The sequence below is a fragment of the Staurois parvus genome, unplaced genomic scaffold (assembly GCF_062004578.1).
Source record: "Staurois parvus isolate SC_StPar_1 unplaced genomic scaffold, SC_StPar_1.0 ptg000445l, whole genome shotgun sequence".
Lineage (NCBI taxonomy): Eukaryota > Metazoa > Chordata > Amphibia > Anura > Ranidae > Staurois > Staurois parvus.
This window is the reverse complement of record NW_028318241.1, coordinates 3,726,946-3,750,237: the sequence shown is the minus strand read 5'-3', so window position 1 is coordinate 3,750,237 and position 23,292 is coordinate 3,726,946. Positions and strand designations below refer to the sequence as shown.

The window sequence follows — 23,292 nt, the reverse complement described above, 5'->3', positions numbered from 1 at the left end:
TTCCATTTTAACCCAGCGTTTCCCTTTTGCATTATGCATCCAATCAAAATTCTCGTCATTATTACCGTGTTATATTATGTTTTAAAATCTGGTACTCCCAGTCCGTCTTTCTCTTTATTTCTACATAAAATTTCATAACCTATTCTTGGTTTTTTATTCCTCCATATACTGTATATCTTGCTATAATTTTTTTAATTATTTTAAAATATACTTCTGGAAGTTTAATTGGTATCATTTGAAATTTATATAAAATTTTTGGAACAATTACCATTTTTATCCGATTTATACGAGCTATCCATGACGGGATTCCCCCTCCTAATTTCCTTAGTTCATCCTTAATCTCATTTAATAATGGAATATAGTTTAAGTTATATAAGTTCTTGTGGGAGGCAGTTAATTTTATTCCTAAATATTTTAATTCTTTTTCTCTCGAAGGGACGAAGGGAAATTCCTCTTGTATCTTATTTTTCTCTCTATTTGGAAGGTTTATATTTAAGATCTCAGTTTTTGTTGGATTGATTTTTAAGTTTGATATCTCCCCATACTCTTTCAATTACTTCATTAAATTTGGTAATGTTATCCTAGGGTTCCCCACATAAAACAACATATCATCCGCATAAGCTGCCACCTTATGCTCTGTGTCTCCTATCTGTATTTCCTTTTTATTTGTATTATTCCTTATTGTATACAATAGGGATTCTAATGACAAAACATATAACAGTGGAGACAAAGGGCATCCCTGTCTTGTTCCATTTAGCATCCCGAAATACGCTGATAGATCCCCATTTACCATGATTGCTTTTGAGGGTATACTGTAAAACTTCCTTATCCATTCTCTCATTCTAACTCCCAACCCCAATACTTCCAGTGTGTCCATCATGTATCCCCAATCTACTCTATCAAATGCCTTTTCGGAATCCATCGAGAGCAGCACCTCAGGGGTTTGCTCTTTTCTACTTTTATGGATGAGGAACAAAGATCTCAAACCGTTGTCTCTACCCTTTCTCCCTGGAACAAAACCCACTTGATCTATATGTATCCATTCAGGCATTAGGTCTTTCAACCTGTTTGCTAGGACTTTTGCGTATAATTTAGTATCTGTGTTCAATAAAGAAATCGGTCTATAGCTTGACTATTGAGTGACATCCTTTCCTTCTTTATGAATGAGAACTACATGTGTTTGTAGGGATTCCCGCCTCATTTCCATCTCTCCCCCCCCCCAATGTGTTCATGTATATCTTTAATTTAGGTACTAATAGTTCTTTATATTTTGTATAATACCTCACCGTATATCCATCTAGCCCTGGGTTTTTCCCAACCATGGTGCTTTTTAATGCTACTTGTATTTCTGCCTGCGTTATTTCTGATTCTAGGGAATTCAATTGTACCTCACTTAATTTTGATAATCCTGCATTTTTTAAATATGTGCGTCTTTCTTCAATTTTTCCTATTTCGTCATTATTTGTAGAATTGTGGGGGGTATTATTATATAAATTACTATAATATTCTTTAAACACCCTAGCGATGTCTTTGGTTGAGTACTCAATATAAATGGGATCTCTTATTTTTGCTATATAGTTCCTACATTTTTTTTCCTCTGAGCCCTCAATAAATACTTTCCTGGCCTATCTCCCCATCTATACCTCTCACTTATCATTTTATTAAATACTCTTCTCTTTTCTTCTTCCAGAAAATTATTTAGTTCTTCTTTCTTATTATTACCCTCTGCATTATCTCTTTTGTAACTCTACTTTTATGCATCTGTTCAAATTCAGAGAGTTCTTTTAGGAGCCCATTCATTTTTTCCCTTCTTTCCCTTTTCTTCTTTGCTCCTATCACAATAAGAATTCCTCTAATACAGGCCTTTTGAGCCTCCCATATTGTTGCAACAGACACATCTCCTGCATCATTTTCCTCAAAAAATTGCTCTATCTTTTTTAATTCTTTGATCGGTCTCTTGATCCAGGAGAAGTTTCTCATTTAATCTCCATACTGTTCCCCCTTTCATCTCCTTTCCCCATATTAATTTCATTGTAACAGGAGCATGAACCGATATTGACATTACTTCTATTTTTACTTCATCCAAAGACTCTATAAGTCGATGTTCCAACAATATATAATCCAATCTCGAATACATCTCGTCTGCATGTGAGAAAAATGTATAGTCTCAATCCTTCATATGCTTAATTCTCCATATAACCACCAATTGACACTGAAATATCATCCTCTTCAAGGATCTCAGAGACCTACTCTCCTCCCTCTGCACAGGAGAGGCCGTATCTATCTGCGGATCCATGCAAAGATTAAAATCTCCCGCCACAATCAAACCACCTTTTTTGAAATCCATTAGTTTTTTCAAGACATTTTTTAGGAATATCTCTGGTTTCTTATGTGGACAATAAATATTTGCTAATGTAGAATCTATTTCCTGTAGTTTACCCTTTAAAAACAGAAATCTCCCTTCAGGATCTACCATCCTGTCCTCCAATTCAAACCTTATATTTTTCGCTAATCCTATTGCCACCCCCTTTGCTCTTCTAATTGGGGAATCTGCATAGAACTACACTGGGTATATCTAGAGTTTAATTTCACATTTGTTTCTGTCCCCAAATGTGTCTCCTGTAAGAAAACCACTGACGATGATCTGTGCTGAAGCTCCTTAATTAACCTGAATCTCTTCCCGGGGCTATTTAATCCATTCACATTGTAAGTTACAAACTGTATCTCTTCCATTCTTTCCTTCTTCTCCTCTCCTCCTTCCCCTCTCTTCACCTCTCTTACTAATGTGTCTCCCACCATATCACAGAGTCTTAACCTAACTACCCTCTCTCCATACTCTTCACCCCCCCCCCTTCTCTCACCTCTCCTTCTTATCAATGTCTCAGCTGCTAAATCGGCAAAAATTTGGATACTTAATTCTCCATATTTAATAGCTGTTCTTCCTTTAATCTTCTTCCATATCTCTTCCTTATCCTCATAATTATGAAATTGCACTATTACATCTCTCGATTTTTCTTTACCCCTGTCTTGTTAGAATTTTCCTAGTCTATATACTCCGTCCAATTTAAGAGTCTCTGATGGAGGTCTGTCCATTATAATATTCAACATTTTGCATATTATGCCCATTAGGTCTTCTCCTTGTGAGATTTCTGGAACTCCTCGTATCCTTAGGTTACATCTCCTATTTCTATTTTCCTGATCTACTATTTTATATAGCAGCTTTCTTTGTTCTTTTCTCATTTCCACCATCTGCTTTTCTAATTTATGAAAACTTTGGGCATGTTTATCCACTTTTCCCTCCGTCTCTTCCACTCTTGATAGTATTTGCCCCAGGTCTTTCCGTATTATCACCATCTCTTGTTTTATTGATTTTTCAAGACTTTTAAACATTTCTGCCATTTCCTTTTTAGTTGGCATTTGTAGGTTCTTTTCTTGTTCTTCCATTTCCATTCCTTCTCTCAATTGTTGATTGTTATTAACTGTTCCTAGGGATAATCTGGGGCTTTCGCCAACACTTATTTCCAGCTCACTTCTTTCGTTTATTCCCTGTTGTCTTTCTGGGGTCATATTCCCCTGTGGGGGTATGTACTTTTTAATCATCCCTGTTAGTGAACCCTTGGGCCCACCTCCTTTGCCCACTTTGTTTTTCATGCCGTCAGAGACTTACTCAATTTATCCGTGCTCTGGGGGGGAGACTCTTTGTTTTACTGTCCCTTTTAACACTTTTAAATTTTCCAACAGCTTTTTTACTTCTTCTGTTTCTATCTCCCCTCTGCCAGGCTCTGTTTCTTCTGGGATTTACTTAGCTTTTCCTTTGTGACCCCTGGATGATCTCCCCCTTTTATAATACAACTCAGTTCATTTTATTTTAAAAAAAAATATTCACTTTTACAGCTCTCACTCACCCTCCTGTTGTCTTCCTTTCCTGTGTGGGACAGCTGCAAGTTCTTCCATTATGGGCTGTTTTCTTGTCTTGTCTTGTGGGGGGAGATTCACCTCACTGGGTCCTGGGATTCCTTGCTTGTGTGGGTCCCGTGCACTTGTAGGGGGATCCAGCATCTCCATTTGCCTGGGAATGCCAGTCATCTTCCTTTCCTGTGTGGGACAGCTGCAAGTTCTTCCTTTATGGGCTGTTTTCTTCTCTTGTCTTGTGGGCGGAGATTCACCTCACTGGGTCCTGGGATTCCTTGATTGTGTGGGTCCCGTGCACTTGTAGGGGAATCCAGCGTCTCCCTTTGCCTGGGAATGCCAGCCGACTTCCCCCACTTCCCAGTCCTCCCTTTCAGCGGGTCACGTGGGCTTCCCAGCGTCCTCCAGTCTCCGATCCACCTGATCAATCACCGCTCTGGCTCGGGATCTCAGCCATCCCGCAGCGGTGAGCTTCAGCCACTCCACTTCACCTCCACTGCCGGCTCATCCCACGTCCCTGTCTCCGCACTCTTTGACTCTCTTCAGGCCTCCACTCCTCCGGCAAGACCCCCTCTCCCAAGGTAGGTCTCCCTCAGTATTTTACGGACATTTAGGCAGGATTTTCTGTAATGTAGGGGGCTGGCTAACTGAGAGTTCTCACTCCGAGCTCTCCCTTGCCGCCATGGTCAGGCTCCTCCCTCCACACCTTCGACTTCTCCAAGACAGGCCGATCGCCTCACATGTTAACTCCTTCCTGCCCAGTGCCATTAGTACAGTGTCAGTGCTTTTTATTAGCACTGATCACTGTATTGGTGTTACTGGGGATGTCAGTGACACCAAGTCAGTTCCCCTCAGTGTCAGAATGCCCGCCGCAGTCCCGCTATAAGTCGCTGATTGCTGCCATTACTAGTAAAAAAAAAAAAATTCCAGTATACTGTATACAGTTGTGCTGAAATGTTTACATACCCTGGCAGAAATTGTGAAATTTTGGCATTGATATTGAAAATATGACTGATCATGCTCTTTTATTGAAAAATGATGATCATATGAAGCCATTTATTATCAAATAGTTGTTTGGCTCCTGTTTAAATCATAATGATACCAGAAATCACCAAAATGGCCATGATCAAAAGTTTACATACCCTGGAATGTTTGATCTTGGTACAGACACACAAGGTGACACACACAGGTTAAAATGCTGATTAGAGGTTAATGTCCCACATCTGTGCCTTTTTAAATTCCAATTAGTGTCAATGTATAAATAGTCAATGAGTTTGTTAGCTCTTACATGGAAGCACTGACTAGGCTAGATACTGAGCCATGAGGATCAGAAAAAAACTGTCATAAGTCCTGCATAACAAGGTAATGGAACTTTATAAAGATGGAAGAGGACATATAAAGATGTCCAAAGCCTTGAATATGCCAATCCGTACTGTTAAATCACCTATTAAGAAGTGAAATGTTCGGGGATCCCTTGATACCAAGCCAAGGTCAGGTAGACCAAGAAAGATGCCTTTCTTGGTCACATGACTGATGATCGCTTAGTTTTCAGTCCACTCTTAGCAGAGAGTGGTGACTTTCAGTCATCGCTCTCTGCTCTGCCCCTCTAGCACACAATGGAGTGCTGTGCTGGAGAGGGGATGTGAGCGGCAGGCTAAAGCTCTCAGCCGCATGCTCAGAGGCTGAGCCAACTGCCAATCAGGCATCTGGTGGATCCCGACACTGTTGTTGAGATCCTTCCAGAGCCTGGAGTTGCCCTGTGACATCAGTACGGTCAAAAAGCTTCTTCTTTAAATGTTTTTTTGTCAAATGTTCATTGTATATGCAAAACGTATCATGTAATCCGATATAAAGCTACAATTTAGAAATGAACACATTTAAAAAAATAACTAAAATAAAGCTGACTCAAATACAATTTAATACACATATGTAGTTCTGAATTTTATTTAATTTTTATTTATTGAATGAACTAGAAGTAGAAAATGAAGGTCAGAGCAAAAATATAATTTTCTGCACTCTGGATCACATAAAGCATATTGGTTAACATTGATTTTTTTGTACAAAGTGCATTTTCCAGAGCTGAGAAACATGAAAATGAGACTAGTGGGATCATAGCAATTCTGATATTTGTCTGCACAAATATCTGACTACCACATTGTGTATCCAAGTTCTCTATGCAAAACAGCATCTCAGAGGACCATGAATGCTTTTCAACAATCACTAACATTCTACTCCTTATTTCAGGTCAACGCAAATCAAAACATATTCATGGGACAATGCTCAAGTAATATTGGTTGGTAACAAATGTGACATGGAGGATGAACGAGTGATTTCTGCAGAAAGAGGGAAACATCTGGCAGAACAATTGGGTGAGTTTGGGAATGCTTGTTATTACATACCCTCCAAATGTTCCCATTTTGAAGAGAAAAATAGCCTTGGTCTTGCCCTACTATTGTCTGCTTGATAGGGGTATGTGTCCAGGAGCTTTAAACCACAGCAAGTAAACTGGGGCACTCAGAGTAAACACCTACTTGGCCACTAAGGAGTGATCTTACATGACCTGGGGGGTAGTCAGGAACTGTCCGAGATTTGAACCACATATGGGCAGACTGAATGTACCCAAGTTGATGCCCTAATAGCAAGCACCATGTATTGGGGGCACTGGTCAAAAGGGAGGAGCCAGAAGCACCAGCAGGGGACCTGAGAAGAAGAGGATCAGGGCTGCTCTGCAGAACTATTGCACAGAGCTGGTAAGTATGACATGTTTGTTTTTTGATTTTTTTTTAAATGCTGAACCATTTATTGTCTAAACTAAACTATATAAAAAATGTTAGACATACGTTAATTACCTTAATTTCTTTCTTTTGATTTCTTTCATAATTATTTTCCTCTCCTTCCTTTTTCTTTCTTCCCTCTTTGACATTTTTCTTCAATGCACATTTTTCTCCTTTCAGGTTTTGAGTTTTTTGAAACCAGCGCCAAAGATAACATCAATGTCAAGCAGACGTTTGAGCGGCTGGTGGACATCATCTGTGACAAAATGTCAGAGAACTTAGAAACGGATCCCGCCATCACAGCCAACAAGCAGAGCACAAGACTGACAGACAAACCACCTCCACAACAGCCCAACTGTGGCTGTTAGTAGTACCATGCAGGTGTCTTCAATGTGTCTATTGCCAACAAGTATTTAAAAAAACAAAGGTCTATACCAGGCATGGGCAACCTGCTGGCCTCCAGATGTTGCCAAGCTACAAATCCCAGCATGCCCTACCATCTAGAGGCCTACAGGGCATGCTGGGAATTGTAGCTCCTCAATGGCTGGAGGAGGCAGGCAGCCTGACCCTAGTCTATATGCTTTTCATTTCTTCTGTCTATATATCTGTCTGGAAAGAAAAGAATTTGCTCTTTTTTTGTATGGCCAGCTGATGAATGGTGGCCTGGAGGCTGAGACCTTACAATAAATGTTTCCTGCTGTTTGCAAGTTAAAATGGCTTTGTATGCTCTGATAATGCGTATGTTCCTGACTCCTCCTCCTACAACGTGAAATCTGCTCTTTTCTGAGAATGTTCTGTTCAGTGAATGACTGATTAGCTTTTGTGTGTAGTCATAGATTGATTTAAAAAGTTGGTGTGGGGAAAGTATGGTAACATTCTCCATTGATTGCTAAGGGTTAACTTTATTATAGAGATATGTGTTTTACTGTCTGGAATGTGTTTATTATGTTTACACAGCTCTCTATACTTGTAAGTCACTGGACTGACATCCCATGGAATGGGATCAAATTAAACCCACTTTGTTCATTTGGTCACAGCATCCTTTAGATTTCACTTCACCTGTATTGCACTATTTTACTGTGTTTGAAAAGACAGTAAAAACTATTTTCTGATCATTTTTTTTCCAACACTGAAATATACTCAATATTCATTAACAGAGTCATACTGACACTGAAGGTAGTGGCAGGTAAATCTTGCATGTTAAGCCTTTCACAATCCCTTTATTCAGCATAATAAACAAGCATAATAAATTAATAACCAATTCTCCTTTGATAAATCATACCAAAAAAACAATTACATCTAAATATTCCATTATCTATGCCAAGGGCTTTAATTTGACATTAAGTAGTACTAGTGGTTTTGAACTATTGCAGGGTTCACTGTACCTTTCAAGGAGCACTTGTTTACTCTCGTGATTCCTGAAAAGAGTTTGTAGACAGGGTTAGAAAAAGTTGTATTTAAACTAGGCAGCACTAGATGTTGGGTGATCATTTTGAGGAGCAGTCAGTTACTTGTTTTGGGGCAAAGAATCATAAAATAAAATGGGGCCCCTTTGTCTGATTGTAAAAATAAAAGCTTTTCTCTTTGGCAGTAGTGTTTAATATGAACAGTTGGGCAATTATTTGACTCTGTATGTGTGGGACAAGATCTAATCAGAATAGGAATTAATTCAACAAAAGTCAACTAGTCTCATTGGAAATCTTTGCTGATTTTTGAGATGCGTGTACCTAGAGACTGATGAGAGAGAACATTCTTTCACATTTTGCTGTTTATTGGTTCTCTACGCTCCATTTCATGGGTATATGGGTATATCGGGGTAAATCAAGTGAAAAGGAGAACATATGACCTGTCTAATCATTCATCATCTGCCACAGGGCATTGGTGCCTAGAGATATTAATCAAGAGCTTAGAGATCACAAAACTAAGACTTTATAGAACGTTATAATCATAGCTGCTAAAACAGCTCTTGATGATGCGAAAAGGTAAAACATTGATTAGAAAGATTACGCTTTGGTAATTATGTTCAAATATACAATACAGTATATTTCTTGGTATCGTTAAATGCAGCCTGTATGTTTGTTTGTTTGTTTTTTTTGTTTAGTTTAGTTTTTTTATTTTGTGCTGGTGGCTCTTAGTCAATCAAATCATTAAAACCTAGTAGCATCTGGATGACATAATCTATTACCCTCTTTAGCAATAATAGGCTGATTTCTGTGAATTATTGGTCCAGAACACAGCTTTCCTCCTGCTCAAGTGAGGTCAACTGAAGCTTTCAGACCATAAAATACTAGATCATCCTACAAATGGCTGCATCAATGTGGATATGGCATGCACTGTAAAAATAAATAACATAATTGGTGTAATTAGTTAAATGCATGTTGAAGAACTATTCTAGAGCAAGGTGCCTCAAACAGTAGGTCAAACATAGACTGCCTTCCATTACATAGGCTAGAATTATTGTGAACAGTTATTGTGCAAATAAAACATACTTGCTATGCTGTCATAAAGTCAAGGGATAATTTTAGTAAAGGGGATTTTTAGCTTACCGATAAATTAATTGAAAACCTTCTTGAACCCGTGTATAGTTAATAAATAGATGTTTTGCATAATGCTAGTAATAGCTTTTTTAGACTTTTCACTCACCCTTACTGAATTTGACTTGAATGTTTGCAAGCTGAAAAGTGTGTCTTCCACCTTAGTTTATTTATGTGATAGTAAAAAATCACTGATCAAGATGATATCGCTAATATATACAGAAAATAAATCACTGATCAAGATGATATCGCTGATATATACAGTAAGTGATCAATTTATACTTATGGTCAGTATCCATGACTTTAAAACTAATTACAGACTTCGGGGGTTGACCAGCCATGCATACATGATCCAGCCACCACACATTAAATATTAATATTCAAAATTACACATCTATATTGGGGTAATTTATTTGTCTGTGCTATGGAGGAGAGAGGGAGAAACAGTTGGTTGTTTTCTTATTTTGGGAGAGGAGGAAGGTAAGAACAGATGTAAGATGGGCAATATCCAACCTGGCCCATGGTCTGAAAAAAAGAATATCAATCAGTTCTTCCATCCTTGCTAACAAAGTGGATGAAGAAATGTCCACTGCTGGCTATTGTTTTCAGGCTGCCATGGCACCCATTGTATAATGGCAGTGCCAAACAGTGAAACATCTGATAGACTGCAGTTACTATTTAGCAGGAAATTTTCCACCTGACCCAGCAAAACTTTGCAGGGCCACCCATGTCAAAATTTTAGCCAATTCAGCAGAAATTTACCAAAATTTGGGACATCTATGTCCAGCTTAAGGTTATTTTTGCAGCAGAAGCATCCCTTGAAATGTCAGCTTTGCTTTCAGTGATTAACATAGCTCTGTTTGAGAAAAGCTTCAAGATTGCTGATCATCCAGTCCATTACTACCCTAATTAATGGTCATTTGACCAGGGCAGCCTTCTGATATAACAAAGCCTCTTACTGCCATTTGTGATTATACTGGCCAATAACATCAATAGCTTATTTTGTTTGTATATTTAAAAAAAAACTCTAAAATTATAAGCTCTGTAAATTCAACAATTTTGTTTTACATTCACGTTGATCTGAAGTTCTTAATAACTGCACTTAGGTACAAGATTACTGACAATGAGGTGTTACTACTTCATGGTTTTAGGAGTCTTTAGAGTATCTTTCTGCTAAAATAAAAGTAAGACTGCATGATATATCATCATCCTAAATTAATTTTTACTGCCTTAGAACTTCCTGCTGTCTTAAGGTGATATTAAAGGTTTGTTGTTTCTTTAAAAAGCAGCCCTGATCCTCCTCTTCTCGTGTCCCCTGCCAAAACTCCTGGCTCCTCCTCCTTGTCAAGTGTCCCCAGTAGCAAGCCACCTGCTCTGGTGCTTGCTTCCGATCCCAGCCAAATGAATCCATAAGACACATAGAGCCACGGCTTGGCCCCATCCCTGCTCTCTCCTCAATTGCTGTGATTGACAGCAGTGGGAGCCAAAAGCCGAGGCTCCCGTGCGCATTGCTGGATTGAGAAGGGGCTCAGGTAAATAGGGGGAGCAGCACACAGGAGGTTTTTTACCTTCATGCATAGAATGCATGAAGGTAAAAAAAAACCTTGAGCCTTTACAGCCACTTTAAACTGGCCATACAGAGACTGTGGCATGAACAGAATAAAATCTTACAGATTCCTCCATCCATGCTAAACAGCATAAAAGGACTAATCTCCTGCTATGATTATTGTAATACCTGAACATTGCATGCCTATATCTGATTGGATGCAGGCAATGTTCAGCTGACAACTCTCTGCTCGGCTCTTTCAATTTGGTATGGTGTGGTGCTGACAGGGCCACCACCAATGGAGCAAAATTTTAGCAGGTTAATCAGGAACTGCTCCGTATATGGCCAGCTTTAGCAGAGGCACTTTCTTTGCTTGACAAGTGCAGAAAACTCAGATAGCAGGCCCCAACTTGAAAGATTTATGACTCCCCCCCACAGGATTAACTCCTTTACTATCCTAATGGCAGTCCTGTATGTGTCTGCTATTTTTATCATCATGAATTACATATTGGAAGTTCTCATGTCATGGCTGTACAAATAAAATATTTTTCAGTGGTCTTGTCTGTGTTAGGATTTCCTGAGAAATTAGAGAAAGAAAACATTCAATAATCGCCAAGCGTTACCTGTTAGGCCCATGAAAGTAAACAGAGATGGGATGCTTCTGTAATACGGCCAAACTGCATTCTTCACAACCATAAGCAAATGACCAGAGGCTTCCATTATTGAATTTCCCATGTGTAAGGTCGCTTCCCAATCCTTTATATTTAAAGTTCCCATTATGCATACAGCCAGGAATGCACAACTTCAATAAGACCACCACACAACGGAACTACTGTCCGAAAATATATTGACAGTTGGTATTTGCGATTAGTCAGATACAGTATATATATTTATATATACACATGTGTTATCTTGTACATTATTCTATAAAGGGCATTGTCCATATATGTGTTTGTAAGTGTTAAATGTTGCCCTAATACAGGAAAATGGTTTGTGCTGCTTGAGATGTTAGTTATAGACTTAAAGTGTATCTACATCCAAAGTTTTTTTTCAAATTTTAGATAGCATGGGGAAAGGTTAAAATCCATGTCGGGTTTTACTACTGCCTGCAGCTCTGTTAGAGAGATTTCAGCTCACTTCCTGTTCTGAGGACAATTTTATACTCTTCAGGAAGTGCCGGAAAACCTGCAACAGGGAAGCGGGCAACAATGCTGGCAGAGGTTCTGGCATTCCTGTACTTAAAGCGGAGTTCCACCCAAAGGGGAAGTTCTGCTTTAAAGATTGGACCCCCGCTCCCCATTTATGATTGGCACTTTTGGGGAGTGGGTACCCAAAATTGACAGGTACCTGCTCCCACTTCTGCTGCAATCATCTAGGCGATCGGAAGCAGAAGTTGTCCTCCTACCCTCCCTTCCCGTAGTCTTGTGAGACACGTGACAGGTCCCAGAAGACGACAGGGCCATTCAGGAAGCGCAGCGCTACTCACGCATGCACAGTAGGCACCCGGCTGTGAAGCCGCAATCTGTCACAGCCAGGTGCCCACAGTGAAGATGCCGGCGCCTGGAATACAGGACGGCCGGTGAAACGGGCTGTGGGGAGGACACCGCAGGATCGTGGGACACGTGAGTGGCTGTTTTTTAGAAGTCAACAGCTACAGTTTTTGTAGCTGCTGACGTTTATTTTTTTTTACAGAGTGAGTGGAACTCCATTTTAACTAATAAAAAATTATTTAGATATATAAAAGCAAACACATTTTAATGTCTGTCTGTGTTGCAGTTAGAGAGATTTCCCCACATTTCCTGCCCCCTAAGCATACCCTTTGCACCAGACAGAAAGTGAAGGAATCTCTCCAACAGAGCCACCATCAGTAAAACCTGACAAGATTTCTAATTCTTCCCCACTCAAAACTAAAAGAAAAAGTTTTGGCTATAGAGAGTTTAATATTTAGATACCTGATATAAATAAGAGAATAATATGAAAGTATTCTATTGTAGGATTTGTGACTTTTTTTCAAACGATCTATGACAGAATATTATTATTATGGACCGGAAAATGTCCCAGTGTCATTGTAAGAGACCTACTGTATCAGAACATAAAAATGACTTATATTTAAAGAATCCTATTCACATTCTGAAGTGTAAAGAGTTGTATCTTTAATAATAGAGGTCTTATGGTCTAAAGCAGTTTATTGAGGCAATGGGATCGTCCAGTGCATAAAAGTTAGTCTGCAAATAAGATGTTAAATTCACATGGTGGGGGGGTTAGTGTTAGAAATATAAGGAAGGTTAGTGTGAGGGTTACAGGTAGGGTTAGTGTCAAGGTCAATGTGACGGTTAGTGTTCGGGTTCCATGATGTGTTAGGGCTACTGGAAGGGTGAGGATTGAGAGCTTGGCTCTCTGTAGACACATCTGTATTCAGAGCATTTGACAGGCATCGAGAAGACGTTTCACCTCCTTGCCACATTCTTTAACTCCTTGAACCCCCACTAGTGCAATGCAACTGCAATTGTAAGGTGCTTGCAGAGTGACCCCATTCACTTGAATGGAGCGTGTTTAGTTTTTTCTATGCCCTCTGAAAGCAAAAAGGGGTATAATCTCTGCTGCAACTGTGAAGCAAAACATGTCAGCCAAGGCAAGTGTACACCTCTGGCCACTGCTTCTGCAGCTAAAGGAGGTAGCGGTTGTAGAGATGTAAAAGCGTGGCTCAACCTCAGGGTTTTATCACCCCCAACTGCTAGACTGAACAAGCCCTTCGTGTGAAGGATGGTGTTAGGTTAGGGTTAGTACTTGGGTTACAGTAAAGGTTAGTGGGAGGAGAGATGCTGTTTGGGTTACTGGAAGGGTTACTGTAAATGTGTTAGAGATACAGAGAAGGTGAGTGAACGTTAGCAGGTAGGGGTACAGGGAGGTTAGTATCAGGTTTACTGGTAGGGTTAAGCTGGCCATAGATGGTTTGAATCTCAGCTGGTTCAGAAGGGACCAGATGAGATTCAAACCATCTATGACCAGGCTGATTGTACCCAATTCGATTGCTTTTTCACTTGGGTACAACCAGCATGTCAAAACTTCCATGTGATTATTGCCAGCGGCTATAGCCACTGGCAATAATCACTGTGTTCTCCCAGTAGGGATATCTCCCCTCCACGGCCCCGTGGAGAACACAATAGCTCTTTGGGAGGGATTCCTCCATCAACACAGTCAGTGTTCATGGGAGAATTGAGCCATTTGCTTTCCTGCAACCACAGGAATTAGCATATGGCCTGTCTAAGTGGGAGGGTTAAAGTCAACATTTCAGGGAGGATGAGTGTGAAGGTTAGTATTAGGGTTAAAGACAGGCTTGGTGTTAGGGTTATAGGGAGGGTTAGAATGAGGGGGGCTTACGTGGAGGGCATCACTATATGCAGCAAGAGCTCAGCGCCAATAGCCCAGCTCTGGAAACTAATGTGTATTTCTGCATTGATGGTGGGGGAGAGAAGGGGGGAAGGTATGAGCTCTGTTTTAGGCCCAAGTTTGTTACTGGGTCTCCTGTACTGAGTGGCCAAAATAAATGCTATATATATTACCCTGGTTACATGGTGGAAGGATACAACAGGAAGCAGTCGTGTTTTCAGTAAATACCATGGCTTACCTATGGAATGAAAACTCTGTTGCCCCTCCTTCGATTTATATTAAAAGCTGGCTACATGTTACAATCACGCTATTTTTGCCATCTTGTGCCTGGTGGGTAGGTTCCTAAATCCCTAAACCTGAAACAAATAAAGATCTAATAACCATTCTTCATTCCAGTCCAGATGTTGGGATGGTTGCACCATTTCTGCTGAGCACCAGCTGAGAACCATAATATTGTTCTCTAGTAATGGCCTAATTTCTTCAGAATCAGAATGGAGAACAGATGGGGGTGAAGACAAAGACAAAAAAAAAAACCTTAGCTATCTGCCACTCATAGACCTGAGACTTCATTGTGCTGTATAAATCTGTGCCACTGTGACCCTTCTGTGCGTTGTTGTGCATTGTGTACTGTAAGTGCAAAACGTCAGTGTGCTCAGTGTTGCATGAGTTAATGTTTTCAATATACAAATATACATATCTATATTTTTCTATTATGAATAAAACAACTCTCACCTGAGAGTCCTTGGGCCATGAAGTGCAATATTTGATGACCTCTGTGGTGTATATAATATTGGCGTGAACGTGTATTTGATGGCTGTGTGCAATGTTGAGTCTTTGTGGTGAATTATGTGCATAGTAATTAATGAATTTATTATAAATAATAGAGCTTTATTTCGTAAATGAGCAATGGCATGGGTTGACCTACAGCAGCCAATCAGGATTCAGCATTCAGCAGTGTAGTTTTGTCATGCTAATATAACAACATTCCTGATTGGTTACTTTGGGTTAATGCAAATCACACATCCATCTTTGCCTTATTAACTAAAGGCCATTGTGTCTCACACTGGACATGTAATTGCAAGTTAACACACAAGTTATTTTAATAGGCAAGCTGTTGTAATATTGCTGTAAATTAATGCGACTAACAGTACACTTCTATGTATTTGTGTTATACACATTTAAAAATGGTGTATGATCTGTATGAAGGTATAGTGTTTGTGTTTGCAAAATGTTCCAGTATATTAATCCTTTTATTACAATCTTTTTCTCTGATTAAAACATACTCTCATCTGCATTCATCTTTATCTCCATCTTTGGCTGTTTTAGCAAAATAATATATTTTTATGAATTCAGCATTTGGAAGCTGCCATCTTTAACCCGTTTATCTAATCTAATGCTATGTGTATGTGACACTGTGTATGTGGGTATGTATGTATGTGAGTATGTTTTATTTATACCAAGTAAGCCTTTGTGCTTGTAAAATATTTACTGTCTATGTCATGTGAAGTATGCGCCAAAGTTTTTTTTCTCTTATTAGGTGTCAGTTTCTACTGTACCTCTCTTATTATGCAACCCTTCTAAAACCTCTTCATAGTTAAAAGAAAAAAGTGACCGAGTCTTACCGGATTCTGGTTTTCATGCTATCACTTGCACCAAATGTATCATTCTGCTTTTGTATTTTTCCTGCATCCTGGTGGGGGAGCAGATGCCTGCCTCACCCCAAATCTAAAGATCCAGATAGGTACTTAATACACATTTGTTGTGCTGCAGTTGTAATATCTTGCAGATTATCTGAATGTGCTGGCTAGCATCATTTTATGTTTAGGCTAACTCACGTGGGACTGTGCTCACCAGCTTGGATACGAGGGATATCCTGCCCATTACATGCAGGACCTCTACCCACTAACAGTAATTAGTTTTGGTATAATGTTGGCCATGGACAGATCGAAATGTCTGCAATACCAGATGAATTTTGATCTATCTGTGGATACTGAAGTCAATTTATTGATCAGTCTTAGTAAAGCCAACCTGTCGGGCGATTAACGTTGATTAACGTATGGCCAGCCTAAGACTGGCACGCTCAAGACACTAAAGAAATCAATGTCTGCACTTAAAGAGGAGTTCCAGTCTCCCCCCCAAAAAAAATTTAAGTCAGCAGCTACAAATCCTGTAACTGCTGACTTTTAACATAAGGACACTCACATGTCTAGGGGTCCAGTGCTGTTGTCACCTGGGCTAGTTCTTCACTAGCATCTGGGTTTCCCGCGCTGGCAGTGCAAGTAAGGGAAACCAGAAGTGAAACCTTGCGACATCACAGGTGGCTTCCTACTGCGCATGTACTAGTTGCGCTGCGCCTTGTGATTGGTCCTGTAGTCCCAGAATAATGTGGGGGGAAGGAGGGGGGCTGAACTTCCGGATCAGTTTGCTGCAGTGAACTGAGCTGGAAATGGGAGCAGGTACCTGTCAAAGCTAGGTTTGTAGCTCTGTAAATCCAAAGCATAGTTACAACCTAAAATGAGTGCATTGATCCATCCTGACTCCTTGCACAGCAAAGAAAGTAAGATTGTAAATTTAGGCCTGCACTATTATATTTTCATTCAAAAATTCTCATTAGTACAGTTGATGATGCCATGATTGTCACTCTAAAGTACTTCAAAAAACATTTGTTTCTACCATTGGATTGTGGAGTGAATGGACTTGACTAGTGCACCAGAGATCGGTTCATCCAGATCCCCTTACCTATAACTCTTATTTAAATAAAAACATGACACCGTTTTGGAGTAAATGGCCAACATGGCCTTTTATTATTAACCACACAATTTTAAACACCAAACCAATTCCTTATACAGAAACATACCAATTTGTTGTTGGTCTTCGAAGGCCCCATCCACAAAATTATCCGAAATGCACCTGCGGACCCCATATACCAACAGGCCTCCAGCCGCAACCACCCAGCTCGGAGACAACCTTACCGTCCGCAGTGCAGCACCACCACATTCCAGTTAAACCTTGGTTAACTGGAATGTTCCCCGGGCACACCATACCACCGATGGGTCCCACACCATTCTCTGTACCTTCCAGATAATACCCGCCTCCAAAGACCAACAAACCGCCACAACACGCTGGGTAAGCCAACGTCCAGCTTCCGAATGACCGCCCCCCACCCAGACCACCCCACCCAAAGGTGCCAAGGAGACCACCCACGTTCTCCCTCTACCAACCAGCTCCCACCTATACATTTTCAAACCCCTTGCACTGACTTAACCCTTTCTAGCCTTCCTTACCCACTCTAGGCCTAGTCATGCCTGCCCTGCGCTACTTTTCTCCTGTCATTTACGCTACGGGCATTACTTTCCTGAACAAAAAACACATTCTGCTCCATCCTGCTCCATTGAATTTTCCAGCCTCTGCAGCAGAAAACAAATGTTGACTTGACCCCACTAAAGATTAAAAAATTGTATGAATGTTCTTAAAACTAACATTTTCAAAGACAATTCTACTAGTGCAAGGCCAGTTTAAGATGTCATATTCTGCTGAACCACCTGCGATGGATTAATTGTACCTTGGAACCCTGGCTTTGTGTTCATCGGCCCCAGCTCCCAGCTTAACAGGATCAGTGCACATAGGCATTTGTGAGTTGTTTCTGACCTGTTTGTGAAAAAATTTTCAAAACAGTGTTTAAATTTCAATTGGATTTTATGCAGAGGTATAATCTTTTCAATATTGATGTCAGTTATTGAAACCACATCTCCAGGTAATGAGAGTGCATGTTCATATTAAGTATGATCGACGATAAAGCAAAGTTTAATAAGAAGACAGAGGACAAAGGCTGCCACGTAAAGCTGAAATCAACTTAGTATACCCATGAGCCCCCTAAAGTGCGGGCCCCAGACTGCCACCCATTCTGCCGTATTATAATGCACCACTGCACTTGAGTAGATGCTATAAATAGGAATTAGATTTACAATATTGTTTGAGATTTGGCATTTGACATGAATGAGATATTGGCTTTATGGGTTCCAAGGACACATCTAATGAACAATACAAAGAGACTGTGGGTGTCTATTTCATCTCTCTTTATTGTTCACATTTTTTAAAATGTATATCAAGGCAAAATAAAACAATTGCAGTACATCTCTACAATTCATGCATGTCTGCTGATCTGCCAGAAACATACTCAGCTTGTAAGTGCTGTAGAGGGCTGACAACCTACAGCACATGTATCAAACACAAGGCCCGCAGGCGGAATCTGACCATCCCGGCCATTACATGTGGCCCTCACACCTCTCTTGCAGCTGTTGCGCCCCCCCCGTCTCAGCCCATCCTTGTCTCAGCAGTTGGTAGCAGAGAGGACAACAGAACTCCTACAGATCCTGCAGCTCTCGGTGCAGCCAAAGCATTTCCTGTTCTCTGCCTCCCCTGGTCTCAGCATTTGGCAGACTCCATCAGCTGACCCCAACCCTTCTCAGGTCCTCCTCCAGACCCTGCATTTTCTGCTTTACAACTTCTTCCCTACAGCAGCATAGGTTAAGGAAAGTGCACTGTGATGTAAGGGAGGGTGAGGGACTCTTGACATCTGATGTGGGGGGGGGGGGGAGGGGTGGAGGGTGGACATCTAGTCTTACAGATACAACCAGCCCTTTGAGGGCAAGCATAGTGCTGATGCGGCACGTGATGAAATTGAGTTTGACACCCCTGACCTACATCATTTTTGTGAACAGTGGTGTCAGACTTGCCCATTTTCTTTTGCAAAGCTACTCAAACCCACCCCCTATTCTATTCTGTTCAGCATTTAGTACTCCCAAGATAGCAACTAAGAGGCCTAATTAGATTCCTAATATAATAGGATGTGTGCAAAGATCACCAGACAATGCTCTATAACAAAACACTTTCAGTGGCATATCTAATAGACCAAAAAGGAGCAAAGAGGCTCACTGTTAGGGTTTATCATGACTTTAAGTTAACAACAGATATATTATAAGATGGTTGTTTTGGCATGTTTATAATGTAAACGTTAAAGTGTTCCTATGTAAATATGCAGTAAATGGTCTTCTTATGTCCTTAATCAAAAAGGACATGCTAATACAGTTCTCACATGTAGTCTCCTGCGGTTGTACTGCTCCATTCAGTTTTGATCAGTAACCAAGCCAGTCACAGCCTCTGGCGCACTGCAATCAGTGGAAAGATCATGCAGCCCAGTAAAAGGTCCTTCCTTTCATTTCACTGATCCTGGGGCCCCAATGTGCATTATTATAGAAACATCAAGCTTTTCTGCTGCTCTACAGGAGAGAAGGCTCTAGGTTAGAGCTGTATGGCTCTAAGTGCTTGGAGCAGGTGTCGTAGTGGATTCCATGCTGCCATTTTTAGCAAATACACATAATACAAATGTCCAGATTTTGCTGACCAAGTGAAATTTATAGTCAGGCTGTGAAAGGAGTGGCTGCTCTGGCTGGGAAACCAGACTGTTTTAGAGGGCAGTTTCTAGAGATTATATAAAGATCTATAAGGCTGGTCTTTGTTTAATAATTACATTCCAGTTTTAGGATGGCCTTTTGCATCATAAAATATAAAAATCATAAATATACTTTTATATACATATATATATTGTATATACACTCTATGTATATATATACAAATATGTATATATCAGGAGCATATTCCGTGTAGCTTTACAGAATCTACTAATTCATTTATCAGCCTTTGCCTCGATGGAGCTTGGAGTTTGATGGCCTTCTGCAAGCCACAATCATGGGCAGAAACCCTTTATTTCCGGTTCACACTGATGCAGTGAAGGGAACCACATGTGATTTGAACAGGAATCACTCCGCATTCCTGTTCAAATCACATGCGATTCTTTGCAGTGCGATTTGAGCCCTTTCATTTTGTATTGCTCAAATCGCACCGTACCCGCACGAAAAAAAGGTGCATGCAACTTTTTTTTTTTTGCAGCAGCACTGAAATCAGATCACATGAGTGTTCACACCCATGCTATCCTATTCAGCCAATCGCACTGCATTTTGTGAACACTTTTGGGGCGTCCTTAACATTGAAACCACAGCGGTTTGAATGAATAGAATGAGATTGTGATATGGTGCCAGAAACGCCCAGAAATTGATGTGAATCCCGCACCGCATCAGTGTGAACCCAGACTTAACCTACAAATATGATTTAGGCCTCATTCACACGTGCATATGTGTATTTTCTGCATGGAACACAGGATTTTGCTGACAGAGCTGATCTGTCTGGCTCTGGATGCAGAGGTATCCTACTTTTTTCTGTGCAGCTAAACACAACACACATTTTCGATGCACATGCAGTTTGTGTATATGGGCTAATTTATTACTATTGTGCTGCTTTTCAATGCATACTAAATTATTTGCCTTACGCATCTAAATACAGTATTTTTTCATCTTGTGTGAATGAGTCCTTATGGATAAGACAGGAAAAAGTGCACAAAAATGCAATAATGATCCATGTTTCTTAAGGTTTTAATTGAACCCATAGCCCCAGTTTTGCAAGGTCTAACCTCTAAGCTACCATAATGCATTTTTATGGAAAGGTAGCCAGTAACACCTTCAATTACATTCAGAAATGGCAATGTTATTTATGTCAGGCCAGCAGTTTAGGTCTGGTATCCATACAGGCCAACAGGTAAGCATATACTCCCATAGAAACCTGTGCTATCACCTCTGCAATATTTATCTGTAAACAAAGAATAGCCCAAATAGTATAATGTCTATGTAACACTGAAGGAGGTTGTGTGCTTATTTAGACACAATTTCAATAATTATGAATGTTTTGGGGCTGTGTAATTCAGCATGTATTGATAAACAGCAAGGTAAAAATCGAAACTACAATTGAATAAATGTTATAACTGGGCGTATAATTTAATGTCCAATGCTCCTTCAAGAGAGTACTGTGAAGTATGAATTTAATTACACTAACTCAGCAGGACACATTGCCTCGGGAATTATTTTAAACACTGGTATCTTTGCTGGTTGCTTTAAAGGTGGACCCATGGCCAAAGATATTTCACAGAACAAGATATGGATGGATATATGATAAGATAGTCTTTCTCAGCCTTTCTAACCCCAGAGAAAACCTTGAAATAATTTTCAGGTCTCAGGAAGCCCTTGAAAAAATCAATTCAACTAGAGCTATTGGGAAAGAGGCCTTTTATATATGTGGTCAGTGGGATGAATGCCCTCTCTCTAATAGTGGCAGTCAGAATTCCTACTTTACAGACACATAAAAAGAGAATTAGTGTCATTCCACTGGTTCTGCCAAGTTGAATTAGCCTTGGGACATTGCCGAATGGGAAGTCAATCAGCCATGGCTCAAGGAACCCCCAGCAACCTCTTCTGGAACCTTAGGGTTTCACAAAACCTTGGTTGAGATGTTGTTTGTTGGTAACCACACATGACTACAAATCCCCAATCCATATATGAAAAAAGGAGCCAATCCCTGTAAGTTGGGGTGGGCAACTGCCACTCTCCAGCTGTTGTGGAAGTAAAAGTCCCATCATGCCTTTGCTTCTGTCAGTTTTGCAATGCCTCATGGGACATGTAATTCCACAACAGCTGGAGTATTGCCGTTGCCCACCCCTGCTGTGGTGACACCACATCACAGAAGCAAAAATAATGTGGCCAGTGGTACCACTGTATCGAGTAAGTGGCCATATTTGTGAACCTTTACTGCAATGACATGCATTGGAGGCTGCAGTGATGTCAACACCGATGAACCCATCCCGCCAGATTGCTTTCTGTCTGTTTGCTGTTGGATGGGCAGTGATATTGACATACTTCCTACACACCATATATGTGCCCCACTTGTAAATATATGTATAGGAATGTCAAGAATTGTAGTTTTTGCACAAGCATGAAAGCCACATGCTAAAGAGATTTAATTGCTTATAGATACCTCCTTCAGGGCAACATTTAAATTTGAGAACCAATGACAAACATCATGAGTTGCTAACGTCACATGACTTTTTAGGTATTTAAAGGAACCCTAGAATCAATTAAAACCTGGCAATGATAACTTCCATATTTGCACCCTCAAAAGTTCCCTTTTAGAGTTCAGCTACAAAGCAAATGCGGGGGGGTGGGATGCTTCGGTGGTACATGGTATTATTTTGTAGCTGGTATTCTGCTTCAAGCTAAAGTTCACACACCTCTGTCTCTATGGTACAGAATATCGTATTTCTTTGAACCTGCTAAAAAAAGACTGCTTATGTTGACAGCTATCTTCGCGTCTGTATTACTTTTACAACTACACCTGTCTTTGATTGGGAAATGCTAACTCTGTACCAGCTTTTGTCGAAGACTTGATTTCTGTAAATGCTGTGTACTAGACTGTATATTACTGATTGTGAATCATGTAAAGGAAAAACAAAGTTAAAAAGTTAGATTGTTTTTGAGCAGATAATACACAATAAAATATTATATTGATGAGTTTGTACTTTCTGTGCTTTTTTTAGGCAGTAAACTTTACCTCATGCAGATGTAAGCAGTTGGGGGTAGGTGTGTGACACTCTCTCCATGTTCCCCTCCTTGTTGGGCCCCAAGTGTGGGTCATATGAGAGGCTTACTCCAGGATGGGTTCTTCTGGGCTATGCTATGCCATGTCAATTGCCTTGCACATGGGGCACCTTTACTTGTGTTGTGTTCACCAATGCCCCGGAACAAGGCAGGGGTCACTTTCAGGAATAACCCAACTTATCTCAGCTACCTCACTAACAGTAATGGAATCCTATCCAGATTCCAGACCCTATGTGCGCTATGCATTAACTCTTCCTCAACGTAGTGCACAGGCTGAGGACCTCTGCGGGACTGATCTGCTCCTGCTGCTATGGGATATGGACCTGTCACGGAAGGAATACGGACAAAATCTCCATCACTTCAAGAGACCACCCCACCTGTCACAGGCACACGCTTCACAACAGGCTGCTTGGTAACCTCCGTTACCCTTGGTAGCCACTCTGAGGGGGGTGATCAGAGTTTTTTTTTTTACACTTTGATTGCTGTTACAATGATGATCACTGTAACAGCAATGTTTTGCACTGTCATGAATGGGTTATATTCATAACAGCTGTGATTATTATTGTGTGCTGTGATTGGCCCACAGCTGTCACATGGTA

General features: G+C 40.4%; 1 protein-coding gene across 2 annotated transcripts in view; it reads left to right on the top strand.

Annotated features, from left to right (window-relative positions):
• RAB3C (RAB3C, member RAS oncogene family) overlaps nt 1-22,603 on the top strand; it is a 270,620-nt gene extending 248,017 nt beyond the window's left edge. For both annotated transcript variants that reach the window (XM_089688061.1, XM_089688060.1), the window contains exons 4-5: nt 6,154-6,278; nt 6,864-22,603. In XM_089688061.1, coding sequence (XP_089544187.1) covers nt 6,154-6,278; nt 6,864-7,051 — 313 coding nt within the window. In that variant the 3' untranslated portion in view covers nt 7,052-22,603. The remainder of the gene's footprint in view (nt 1-6,153; nt 6,279-6,863) is intronic.
• The last annotated feature ends 689 nt before the right edge of the window (nt 22,604-23,292 follow it).